This window comes from Oncorhynchus mykiss, chromosome 16 (assembly GCF_057628025.1).
Source record: "Oncorhynchus mykiss isolate SJ-2025 chromosome 16, ASM5762802v1, whole genome shotgun sequence".
Classification (NCBI taxonomy): Eukaryota; Metazoa; Chordata; class Actinopteri; order Salmoniformes; family Salmonidae; genus Oncorhynchus; species Oncorhynchus mykiss.
In genome coordinates this window covers 64536512-64550000 of record NC_143037.1, presented here as the reverse complement: position 1 = coordinate 64550000, position 13489 = coordinate 64536512, and the positions used below count along the sequence as shown (strand labels likewise).

The 13489-nt window shown below is 42.0% G+C and overlaps 1 protein-coding gene across 8 annotated transcripts; it reads right to left on the bottom strand.

The window, feature by feature from the left end:
* Positions 1-1936: 1936 nt before the first annotated feature.
* LOC110492502 (baculoviral IAP repeat-containing protein 7) lies at positions 1937-9230 on the bottom strand. 8 transcript variants are annotated; one of them, XM_090203739.1, is made up of 9 exons: positions 8467-9230; positions 6958-7881; positions 5812-5911; positions 5643-5721; positions 5421-5466; positions 4414-4638; positions 2565-2630; positions 2265-2482; positions 1937-2170 (listed from the first exon to the last, which is right to left on the bottom strand). In XM_090203739.1, the coding sequence occupies exons 2-8, from the start codon at positions 7610-7612 to the stop codon at positions 2280-2282; spliced, it is 1374 nt and encodes a 457-aa protein (XP_090059865.1). In that variant the 5' UTR covers positions 7613-7881; positions 8467-9230; the 3' UTR covers positions 1937-2170; positions 2265-2279. The 8 variants fall into 8 exon arrangements, with proteins under 8 accessions (XP_090059865.1, XP_090059866.1, XP_021422558.2 ...); XM_090203740.1 differs by having other exon boundaries at positions 4429-4638; XM_021566883.3 differs by having other exon boundaries at positions 2265-2479; positions 8467-8648.
* Positions 9231-13489: the final 4259 nt, after the last annotated feature.

The following is a 13489-nucleotide window of genomic DNA, read 5'->3' as shown; positions in this document are numbered from 1 at the left end:
TTTAATAGGATCTCTAGCCCCTCTAGTAATTTAATAGGACCTCTGGCCCCTCTAGTAATTTAATAGGATCTCTAGCCCCTCTAGTAATTTAATAGGATCTCTAGCCCCTCTAGTAATTTAATAGGAACTCTAGCCCCTCTAGTAATTTAATAGGATCTCTAGCCCCTCTAGTAATTTAATAGGATCTCTAGCCCCTCTAGTAATTTAATAGAATCTATAACCCCTCTAGTAATTTAATTGGATCTCTAACCCCTCTAGTAATTTAATAGGATCTCTATGATTTGGACTTTCTGTTGCCAATTGTGTAACTGCATTGGCTGTGTCACTTTAGGAATATGATGGAGTTGCCGTAGACACTGATCTAAGCTCAGTTTTGTGTTTCATTTCTTTTAAAGTTTTGAGAAGGGGCAACTGATCCTAGATCTGTGCGTAAGAGCACCTTCTCCCTGGCCCATCCCCTTCTGTTTTGTTACTATGTACCTCTACCGCCCCCTGCTGTTGAATGTGGTCATGTACACATTAAATACTGCTGAATATGTTTGTGTTCTTCACTTGAACAAATCCCTCATCTTTGTCATTTAGGCTTTCATGGCATATTGTTCATTGATAAGTTACAAAAAAACAGTTAAGGATATTTTCCATTGGCCTACTGGACAAAGGACCCATAGAAAGGTCCAGGATACTGCCCTGCATGTATGTACGTGTATATGACTATACTTCTTTATCTCCACATTATCCATGCAGTCTTATACTTAACATCGTTCAGAAGAACTAATGTATTCCTTTATTTCTGTAGCCTCTAAGCTCAATTGTTTTTATTTTTTTTATAATTTGTCTTATCTGCTGAGACATGAATGCAATGATTTAACCTTTTTTTTAAATCAAAGCTTGTTTTCTACCTTATCAAAAGAGCCTTGAACACAGAACATAGGAGGATTTGAATTTGGTTTGATCTTGTTTCCAGCAGCATCTGATCAACATGCTCTTATCCCGTGTGGTATTGTGGGTTTGGAAGACAGGCTGCTCATTTGATGATATTGAAATCACAGCTCTTTCTCGCAACTGATATGGGCTTGATAGGAATTCTATTGCAGAACGGTGGTGCAACAATGATAATAGTAAACCATGGACTGTCTCAAATGATATCCTAAAGTAGTGCACTATATAGGTAATAGGATATCATTATTTCAAGAGAGGGCAATATTAAAGAACATTCATATAGAGATGTCTTGTGCAGAATAGCCATTCTGTCATAGATATTGCCAGCTCTATACATTACATTTCCTTCTGTAATATTGTATGTTGGACTCCAGTGAGTAAACCCCAAGTTTATCAATACCAAGCTTGGCTTATCTGTCAGTACTGATGAACATACTGTAGGATCAGCTACAATTTAATAACTATAGCCAGGATCCTTATCAGAAATGAACACACACTGCGCCTCATCTCTTGATTAAAAAAAATGAATAGCTTGAAGACAACTAAAGTAATTTGATTTATGGGAACAATTCTTCCTTTTAATGCAATGCAGCCTCTCCGACAGGGAATGGAAGAGCCACACCTGGCATTAGAGTTGGTTGGGGCCTATTGTGGTGGCGTAATGGATACCACTGAAAGAGTCCACCTCTTTGTAGATAATTCTGTGTCTTTGTATAGGAAAGTGGGGGAAAAGCTTTTTGTATTTCTCTTCATTTTGTGTCCTCTGTAGTCCCCATCACATGTGACTCAATTATGTTATCCTATTTGTCCAAACGTGTAAATATAAGTTTTGTTAATAAAAACAATGTGTACTTTTAATCATTCTCATTGTGATTTATTTGTTTTAGGGATTATTCATATTTTGTGCAAATATTCTAACTGTAATCTGATGTGCAGTTGGACAGATTTAACTTGCTCTTCCAATTGATCACTGTAAACATCAATACTGACAAAACACTGGATATTGCATATGTTTTTATTGTTGTATATATAATATATTACAGCCAAAACGAGGCCATTTTAATTTGAGGGTATTTTGAGCAGGGCAAATCAACGGTTTTAACATGGGTCAGACCTGGCATCCAACATCCAGGGAACATTTTCAGAATGTTCTCACAGCACCTATAAAATAATGTGACCTGCTCCAAGGGGTTCTAGAATCTTTCTTCATTTGTCGAAGGTAAACAAAAGCCTAAAAGGGAAACAAGGAAATTGTGTATTGTTTCTCAGTGTATTAGGGATACTATAGGATAATTGTGTCATACATATTCACAGGGGTCTCGTACTTGAGTGTGTGTCTTTCAGGACATGAATGCTCGGACACTGCCTCTGATGGTGGCTCTGCAGATGGGGCAGTGACGCAGGCTGGCAGCACAGTCGCTACACACCACCAGGTGACCACAAGGGATGAAGACAATGGAAACCCGCTTGTCCATACACACCTTACATGTCCGCTCCTCCTGCAGCTGACGCAGGAGCTCATCAGGGGTGGGGTCGCCCACTGCTGAAATACGCACAGGAGTGTTGGCGTTTGTGTGCGTGTGCTGGCGTGTGTGTGTTTGTGTGAAATACACATGACCTCTGACCTTTTTCTCTGATGGGTGTCTGTGTCCTGACCCCTCCTGCACTGAGCCCATGCCTCTCCACCAGCCCTGATAGGGACAGAAAACACCAACAGTAAAGGGTGAGACATGGTTACTCACGGTAACATCATCTAAACTAATCATTTGTAAAAATCCAAATAATTTCACAGATCTTCATTGTAAAGGGTTTAAACACTGTTTCCCATGCTTGTTCAATGAACCATAAACAACATATCCAGGGTCCCTGATCACCTGCGTCAACGTGCCTTAGGCATGCTGCAAAGAGGCATGAGGACTGCAAATGTGGCCAGGGCAATACATTGCAATGCCCGTACTATGAGATGTCTAAGACAGCGCTACATGGAGACAGGACGGACAGCTGACTGGCCTCGCAGTGGCAGACCACGTGTAACAACACCTAAACACGATCGGTACATCCGAACATCACACCTGCGGGACAGGTACAGGATGGCAACAACAACTGCCCGAGTTACACCAGGAATGCGCAATCCCTCCATCAGTGCTCAGACTGTCCGCAATAGGAGGCTGGACTGAGGGCTTGTAGGCCTGTTGTAAGGCAGGTCCTCACCAGACATCACTGGCAACAACGTTGCCTATGGGCACAAACCCACCATCGCTGGACCAGACAGGACTGGCAAAAAGTGCTCTTCACTGACGAGTCGTGATTTTGTCTCACCAGGGGTGATGGTCGGATTTGCGTTTATCGTCAAAGGAATGAGCGTTACACCGAGGCCTGTACTCTGGAGCGGGATCAATTTGGAGGTGGAGGGTCCGTCATGGTCTGGGGCGGTGTGTCACAGCATCATCAGACTGAACTTGTTGTCATTGCAGGCAATCTCAATGCTGTGCGTTACAGGGAAGACATCCTCCTCACTCATGTGGTACCCTTCCTGCAGGCTCCAGCCATACCTCTTGTTCTGTGCGTGATTTCCTGCAAGACAGGAATGTCAGTGTTCTGCCATGGGCAGCGAAGAGCCCGGATCTCAGAATGGTGCACGTCTGGGACCTGTTGGATCGGAGGGTGAGGGCTAGGGCCATTCCCCCCAGAAATGTCCAGGAACTTGCAGGTGCCTTGGTGGAAGAGTGGTGTAACATCTCACAGCAAGAATTGGCAAATTTGGTGCAGTCCATGAGGAGGGGATGCACTGCACTACTTAATGCAGCTGGTGGCCACACCAGATACTGTTACTTATGATTTTGCCCCCCCCCCCCCCCCCCCCCCCTGAACTTGTTCAGTTTATGTCTCAGTTGTTGAATCTTGTTATGTTCATACAAATATTTACACATGTTAAGTTTGCTGAAAATAAACGCAGTTGACATTGAGAAGACGCTTCTTTTTTTGCTGAGTTTATTTACATGTTTAACAAGAGTCTCCATTTGTTGTTTCTCAGTGTCAATCCAGTCATTTCAGATGAACTAGAATATCAAAAGGGTTGTGTTAAAATATGAACGTGGTCAACATCAGAGTTAAAGATACCAACGTTGGTCCAGCAGGCTATTTTTAGGACTCCCCCAGGGGTCAAAGTGTAATTAGAGCCCTGTAGGTTGTAAGTTCAAGTAATGTGAGCCCTTAGCCTTTACCTAGCCCATAACAATAACAATCCGCTGGTCCCTACCTCCAAACAAGTAACTATGGGTAGAGGCAGTGGGTTCTGTCAGACAAGGCAAACGTTTAGGGATTGACCCCTGTGAGCTGTACCCAGGCACGTGCTGCTACTATACCATCACCCTGGTAGTGGATGAAGTGAATCCCCTCCCCTTACAGTGTTAAGTGCTTTGAACATCAGAAAAGTTCTATGTAAATCCAAGCCATTATCATTAATATAATCACCATTCTTACTCTGACCTCTGCTCTGCGGCCTCCTGGTCCGGTCCTCCTCCTCAGCTGCCAGTATGTCAGTGACCAGGCCAGACACGGAGGTGTAGTGCTGGCCATTCAGCAGGTACTTCGTCTGGACCAGACCCTCCACCAGGCCAGCCTCAAACCCCATCTGGAGCACGGTCTGGACCACAGGAGACAACGTGGCCGAGGGTACGCCCAGACCACCCACCACATCTGACAGAGGGGAGGACAGGGAGGGACAGGGAGAGAGAAAAAACAAAACAGGTATTAGTTGGGAAAGAGACGGTTATATAGAGTTTCACTGAAAACCAACAGCACTGCATTTTTTATTCAGCGTTACCAAGACGATGTGTCTCTCCTTGAGACATGGAAAACCAGACTTTTTTCCTCTCTTGTATTCAGTACAACTAAAAAAAGATGAATAGCAGATTCAGCAACAGTATAAGATGCTATTGTGCTAGCATTTTATAATTTGATAAACGCAGTACCCCAGGGTGTGGGAGTGGAGAGAGCAGTACCCCAGGGTGTGGGAGTGGAGAGAGCAGTACCCCAGGGTGTGGGAGTGGAGAGAGCAGTACCCCAGGGTGTGGGAGTGGGCAAACAAGAGGCAACCAAAAGCCCCGCATCACCTCTCTGACACACATTAAACCACAGAAACAAACTGAGGTCTGATAAATACAGAGAAAAGCACCACTAAGGGATACATCTGTTTCTCTGACTGTCCTCTAAAACAGCTGAAACGGACAGTATTTGTAATTCTCTCGCTACACACACACACGTTTAAGTGCCCACTTATGTAATACATCCTCTTAGTCTGTATCCAGGGGAAAGCAGCGTATTGGTTTCCAAGGCAATCCATATTTATTGTGTTTGTTCAGCACAGGTTAACACGTGGGGCGGATCACCCATTGATGCCATTTAGGGAGGCGGGGGTCAAGAGAATGAAGTGGATGTAATATAAGTTTCAATGTTTTCATTTGTATCCTGGGACTCACCATTTTCTGAGTTCATTTCTCTGGACACCGGAGTCTGTGATACACCCTGGAAAACAAATCAACACTGGGGATCTATTCTGTGAGTTCTCTAACACACTGTAGTGACCACAACAGTTATGTTGGCACACTGCAAATATACAAATGATCCTGGCTTTTGGTATGACAGTGGAGGACAGTGAAGCACAACAGTGAAGGATGAATGTTAGGGATTAAGGTACTTACCACAGTCTCTATATTGAAGTGAGTATCCTGGATGTTGCTGACGTAGTCTCGCCCTCTCGTCTGGATCAGGAAGTCACATCTGAGGAATGAAAGAGAAAGTTGACATAGCAGAACCGTGGACACAGGGTCAAAGGCATTACATTTTGCATTTTGACAGTTTGTGTGTTACCGTGGGAACCACTTGGCGTGCTCCTGCCAGGGGTCATCTCCAGGTTCCCAGTTCCTCAGCCCTCCATCACAGTAGAAACATTTCACGTTGTCACCGTGTCCTAGGAGGAGGGACATAATATTTTGTCTATCATAGCACTTCTGACAAAGACTTTACATGAAGATTAGACACACTAAAAAAACACACACATGCATACAGTACACACAGACAGCAAGCAGTGTGTGTTTGCCGTCCGTGTACACACACACACACAGGCAAATTTAGGTATAAGCGACAATGGCAGCCGACCGGGGCGGCATCTTGTTGGGGACAGCACGGGGCGCCCACACAAACAAAATTGGAATGCTGACATTTGCAGGATCGGTTTTCTATCGCTCATTTGCATTATCATGTCACCGTGTGGGACTGTGAGTCAAATAGCCTTGTCGGAGAGGGGGCCTTGATTCTAGTTTGTGACATAGGCAGGCTACTACCTGGGAAGGTCTTTTGTATATATTTGTATAGTTTAAAATGTTATGATTATTTATTTGTATTGTTCCAAATATCTGAATAAAAATGACAGTTAGTGCAGAATGGTGCTTTGTTTTGGCGGGGGCGCTGAAGGGGGGGGGGGGGTCGCCCAGGGAGCCATACAAGCTAGAACCGCCACTGCACACACAATGACACAAATGATCACATGAATACACACAGGCAGACACCCCAACATTCCTGCTGTGAGAATGTGGATTGTGTTATTGCATTTCCAAAACTGAATTTCAAACAAAGGAAAAGTTGTTTCTGATTCGCTCTCATAGTCGTTTTATGTTCTAAGATTTAATGAACACAACAGTCTAACCATAACAGTGATGTTTTCCTTTACGCAGTCCGAGTCCTGTCCAGCTTTTTCTGTCTACAAACACATGACTCAGCGTGTCTATTGTCCCACACACAAAGACTGGAACCTGCTATTTCTGAATATCCAATTGCCAATTTCTAATTGCCAAGGCGTGCGTAATTTTGTCCAATAGCTTCACTAAACATGGGAACTAAAAGAAAGAAGCAAGTTATAAAATGTTCCCAACATAATTTAGAAAAGTGGAAAAACCCAACACACACTGATGTCACAATAGGATTTCTCTCTCACCATCAACAAATACTATTGCGCACCTGTGTAGAAGAATCCTGCCCTCGACAGAACATCAGGCTGGACCGCCGCACCGGTGGGCCAGTTGTGGAAGGTGGTGAGACGGGATTCCTCTGACTCCATCTCGGGGTAAACAGCCTGCCCGGCCGCCCCCTGGTCGTCCACAGTCATCCTCTGGAGCTGGCTCAACAGCTGACCGTCCACGGAGTCAGAAGGGGACCCGGGGACGACATACAGTGGGATATTCCCAACGGCTCTACCCATTACCAAACTACAAGTGGGGAAGTGTCTCTTGTGTTCGACGATCGGACTGTCCCCATGGACCCAATACCTCAGGATCCCTCCACAACAGAAGCACTTTACCTTATCATCGGGCTCCAGAAAAAAGAAGCCCGCTCTGGCTAGGTTGGTCGCGGTGACCGGTGCATCGCCCGGCCAGTTTTCAAAAGTTCGAAGCCTCTCCTCCTCGCCTCGCATCTGGGGCGTCTCCAGAATATACATAATCTCGCTCCTGTCATCCGTCATGCTGGGGGTTGTGGTCTCTTCTTTTTCCTTCGGTCCTGTGGCAGTCATCCCTGTTCCGTTCCATAGTGGACTGTGCAGATGGGAGCGCGAAGCGCGCAGTGCTGAGCATATATTCCCTGCAGCTGTAAGCACGGCTTGCGCAGTAGCCCACATCAGGCAGCGTTCCAGAACTCACTCACTAGATGCCAGAAGGCAGTCCCATGGGGTCAAAACATAGAGATAGATAGAGGAACCATGTTTATATCCGTGACAGCATAGGTAGCGCCATTGAGGCTACAACCCATAAGAATCCCCACACAGTTGACTAGTTTGACCACTTTAACATTTCGGAAGCCCTCTATGGCGCTGCCCATGCTATATTGGCCTTTTGGTCAATAGAGGCCTCTGTCATTCTCTTTTCCAGACTGTTTGACGGGGATGGCCTATCACCAAGAGAAGAACAGTGCGTTAGTGAGACGTGTCCAACCCGGAATCCACCAAGTTTAATTTGCTAAACCTACACATTAAATAATGTATATTTATTGCTGCAGATTTTGCACAATGATCGCGACTGTAACCAGTCTCACAATGAACACTGAACAAAAATATAAATGCAACATGTAAAGTGTTGGTCCAATGTTTCATGAGCTGAAATAAAAGATCCCAGAAAAGTTCTACATACACAAAAAGCATATTTCTCTCAATTGTTTTGCACAAATTTGTTTACATCCCTGTTAGTGCGCATTTCTACTTTGTCAAGACAATACACCTGACAGGTATGGCATATCAAGAAGCTTATTAAACAGCATGATCATTACACAGGTGCACCTTGTGCAGGGGACATTAAAAGGTCCAACCAGCCTCACAACCGCAGACCACTTGTAACCACGCCTGCCCAGGACCTCCACATCTGTCTTCTTCACATCTGTCTTCTTCACCTGCAGGATTGACTGAGACCATCCACCCAGACAGCTGATGAAACTGTGGTTTTGCACAACCAAAGAATTGCTGCACAAACTGATGCTCACCTTCGATGGCCACTGGTAAGCTGGAGAAGTGTGCTCTTCACAGATGAATCCCGGTTTCAACTGTACCGGGCAGAGGGCAGACAGCATGTATGGCGTTGTGTGGATGAGTGGTTTGCTGATGTCAACGTTGTGAACAGAGTGCCCCATGGTGGCAGTGAGGTTATGGGATGGGCAGGCATAAGCTACGGACAATGAATACAATTGCATTTTATCAATGGTAATTTGAATGCACAGAGATACCTTGATGAGATCCCGTGGTCCATTGTCGTGCCATTTATCCACCTCATGTTTCAGCATGATGCACAGCCCCATGTCACAAGGATCTGTAAACAATTCCTGGAAGCTGAACATTTCCCCATTTTTTCATGGCCTAAATACTCACCAGACAAGTCAGCTATTGAGCATGTTTGGGATCCTCTGGATCGACATGTACGACAGCGTGTTCCAGTTCCCGACATTATCCAGCAACTTCACACAGCCATTGAAGAGGAGTGAGACAACATTCCACAGGCCACAATCAACAGCCTGATCAACTCTATGTGAAGGAGATGTGTAGCGTTGCATGACGCAACTGATGGTCCCACCAGATACTGACTGGTTTTCTGATCCACACCTCTACCTTTTTTAAGGTATCAAACCAATACCAACTGTACATACCTTTGTGTGCCTCCTCATCAGTATACCTGCAGGCAAACTCACACACAAAAGTGAGCCGTTCAGCCATCTGTGCCCAACTACTGATTGTCAATGTGTTCCCTTACTGCCTTAGAGAGAGGAGAAGAGGGAAAGGGAGACTATAAGTAGAAGACCAATGAGCCTTCTTCAAGGAGGTGGTTAAGGCATATTAGGCCTATACTTTAATAGAAAATATATCCAGGATTTATAGCCGGGGTCACTGTAACCCCCCAGATTTTTGTTGTTGGAGACTTAGGCATAAAGCTCATGATCTTTATTTCTAGTTTGCATAGCTCATGATGGAATTTCAGTAAGCATTTCACTGTTTCACCTGTTGTATTTAGACAAATAACATTTGATTTGAATTATAAACATCTTCCCTGGCCTTGCCTACATGTCTTACACATCCAATGTAAATCTGTTAGGCAAGGGGTTTTATCTGGATAGCCAAATATTTATTTCGGCATGATTTAGCCCTAGGAAAAATATTGTCTTTGTAGCCTAAATCCCTGTGTCTGAATGGGACTTCTACATGTCTGGTGTCTCACAACAACAGCAACATATGACTGTTTATTGAAATTACTGCCCCTCATTGTTCCATGCATCGTACCTGTTTTGCATAAACTTCCCATAAACTGTCACTAGACTCTGCCTGCCAACACTGGTCCACCATGCAGGGCCACTCACTTTTTTTGTTTTGTTTTTGTTTTTGTGTTCGATTATTTTTTCTTTTTTTATTAACAACAAATCAATACAGAAAGTACATGAGGGAACACAAGTACATGCAGACTACATACACTGGACAATCGAGCTGGGGGCACAATATCACAATACAATTACACAAGGACCTTAAGGGACATACATACACTTACAATTCTAACAGCTTTTTTGTTAGTTGAGTATTTAACTGTCTTAAAATACAGTTCAATTTATTTTCGTGTATATGAAATTTGGCCAAAAGAATAATGAAATTAATTACATAAAAATGTTTCAGCTTATTTCTATTGTATGTAAAGAACCCAAGCAGTACATCTCTCCACAATAGTGTAATATCTTCATAAATGTGTTCAATTATAAATCTACTGATGTCTTGCCACGGTTTTCTTACATGAATACAATGCCAAAAAAGATGCAACACTGTTTCTGGGTGGTCATTACAAAAGGAGCAATTTGAGTTGATGTTTTCCTTAAACTTCTTCATATTGGCAGGATTATATTTATGAATAATTTTAAAGGAAACTTCCTTAATTTTGTTAACAAGTAGGTATTAATGTGTGGCAACATCCAAACTTTTTCCAACAGATATTATCAATAAATCCATTCCAATAAGGCATGACTTAAGGTATAGATACAACATCCTGCTGAAACAAGGATCGTATCGCTCTGTTGTTGAATGGACCAAAAGAGAAACAAATCTTTCCTACTGATGGGTCAACAGGGTCAATAGAAGGTAGGCTCTGAGGGTCAGGTCTTGACACGTTCCTGAATAACAGAGCAACACCTGAGGGAATGGCATCTAAAACAATTGCAAAATCTTTAGGTGTTACAGGGACCTTGTAAAGTGATAAGAATTCCTTATAACTGAGTAAAAGACCCTCTGCATTTACCAGTTGGCTCACCAATAGGATATTATTTCGGAACCAATATTCTAAAAACAAATAAGTATTTTTATACAATATATCCCGATTATTCCATATACAGTATAATATCTGTGTGGAGAAAAATTGTGTTTATAAATTAAGGACCATGACAAGAAAACCTGCCGATGAAAAGCAGAAAGTTTCACTGGAACTGTGTCAATATTATAATTACAAAACAACATGAAGTTAAGGCCACCAAAAGTAGAGAAGACATGATGAGGAATAACATTCCAGATAGAAGTGGGTCTTCTTAGGAATTATTTTATCCAATTGATCTTAAAAGTATTATATAAAGTAGTAAAGTCCAGAAAGTCCACCATTCTCATAAGTGTTCATTACAACAGTTTTCCTAATGTAATGTGTATGATTTTTCCACAGAAAGTTGAAAAGCATCTGGTCTATCTCCTTGCTTATTTTACTGTCAAGATATAAAGATAGCGCACCATATGTTAGTCTAGAGATACCTTCGGCCTTGGTTATTAGGTCTCTACCTTTTAAAGATACGTCCCTTTGTAGCCATTGATTTAGCTTCTTCTGGGTTTTTTTAAATAAGAGGGTTCAAATTTAGTAAGCCTCTAGACTTCTGATCCTTAGTAATGGTTATGCCTAAATATGTAAGTTCTTCTTTTACTGGAATACTGTAATATGAAGGTGTCACACAATCTTTGACAGCTATGAGTTCACATGTATTAATGTTATGGTATAGACCAGACCTTTGGGAAAGGATTGTATCACATTGATCGATATGGGAATTTGGTTAGCGTCTTTCAGAAAAAGTGTAGTATCATCAGCCAGCTGGCTTATAATAATTTATTTACCAGCTATTTACCAGCTATGGAAATACCTATTATTTAAAGAATTTGCAAGAAGTTGGGTGATTAATAAAAACAGGTACGGGGAGATAGGACAACCTTGCCTAATTCCTCTCTTTAACTGAAATCTAGGTGAGGTGCCACATTTCAATTTAATAGAGCTGTTACCATTTGCATAGGGAGTCTTAATAGCCTTGCAGAAAAAATCCCCAAAGCCAAGTCTCTCAAGGGAGTGGAAGAGAAACTGATGCTGATACTGTGTCAAATGCTTTATAAAAATAAAAAAAATAATATGAAGCTATCCTCAGTTATTAGGTCTCAGTAGTCAAGTATGTCTAATACTAGTCTGACATTGTTAGAAATATGTCTGTTCCTCATGAAGCCAGACTGTGTTTCATCAATGATTGCATCCAGGACTTCTTTAATTATTTTTGCAAGTAGTAAGGCTAATATCTTATAGTCATTATTAAGAAGACAAATTGGACGCCAGTTATCGATGAGCAGCACTTCATTTTTAGGCTTAGGTATCAGTGTTATTAATAACCCCTGACTCATTGTAGGGGGGAGAACATTGTTTATAATACTCTCTAAAAGACTTCAAATAGGAAGGGAGCTACATGTTCAGAAAATAATTTGTAAAATTCTGATGTAATTCCATCAACACCTGGTGATTTATTGTTCTTTAGATGTTTGATAGACTCTATAATCTCTTCAACTTTGATGGGTTCATCGCACTGTTTAGATTCTATATCACTGTAGAGTGAACATTATTCAGTGAGTTAAAAAACATATCTGTGGATTCTTGACAGTACGTAGAGCTATATCATTTTCTGTAAAAAAAATTGTTACAGTATTTAGCAATTAATTTTTGGTCATCTGTAATAACACCATCAATGTTTAATTTATGGATAGTGTTATTTTTAGAGTGAAATTTCTCAAGTCTAAAGAAATAGGATGAATTCTGTTCTCCTTCCTCAATCAATTTTTTCCTAGATCTAATAAAGGCTCCTTCTGCTTTTAATTTATATATATTATCCAGTTTATTTTGTAACTCAATTAGTTCCATCTTCTCCTCCCCCGAGAGGTTGGCTGAGGACCTCTGAGAAAGGGAAGTTATCTTAATGATCACCTTTTCCTCCTCAGCTCTTCTGGTCTTAGCAAGATTACTACCATATTTTCTAAGGTATTTGGACACCTCAAATTTAAAGAGCTCCCAGTTCTTGCAATAAGATTTTTCTTCACAAGCCCTTTCCCAAAAGTGTGAGAGCAGATCTTTAACCTCAAATTTAACTATATCATTATTTAATAATGAGCTATTTAGCTTCCAGTAGGATGCTCTGCCAAGGTTAGTATCAGGGGTATCAATGTAAATGACCCTATGGTCTGTGAGGGGAGAAGTACAAATATTTGTAGTAACACACTCACTATCAATACATTTGGATATAAGACAACAATCTATTCTGGATTGTCTGGAACCTGTTTTGTTACTCCAAGTGATCTGTCGGCCGGAAACCCCTCTCTCCGTAAGATCAAACTTTTCCATAAAAAGTATTAAACCCAAATTCTGATTGGTTGGTCTACCTGGGGGCCATCTATCAGTTGAATTGTCTGTAGTAATGTTAAAGACCCCTCCTATCAATAATAACAAATTGGGAAATGTAGATAACCAATGAAGTATATGTTTCTCTATAGATTCAAGCAGTTCATCATTCTCATGTTTGGTGTTGTACCCGTAGACGTTTACAGTAATGAGTAACTGTAACTGATCACAAGACAAATAAAGTGACCAAAGGGGTCACATTCCGAGTGTAGAATATTACCACCAAAGGTATTTTTCATTGTAGTGACACCAGCGGAGCGTTCAGATCCCATGGGAAAGCCACATATCGTTGCCCC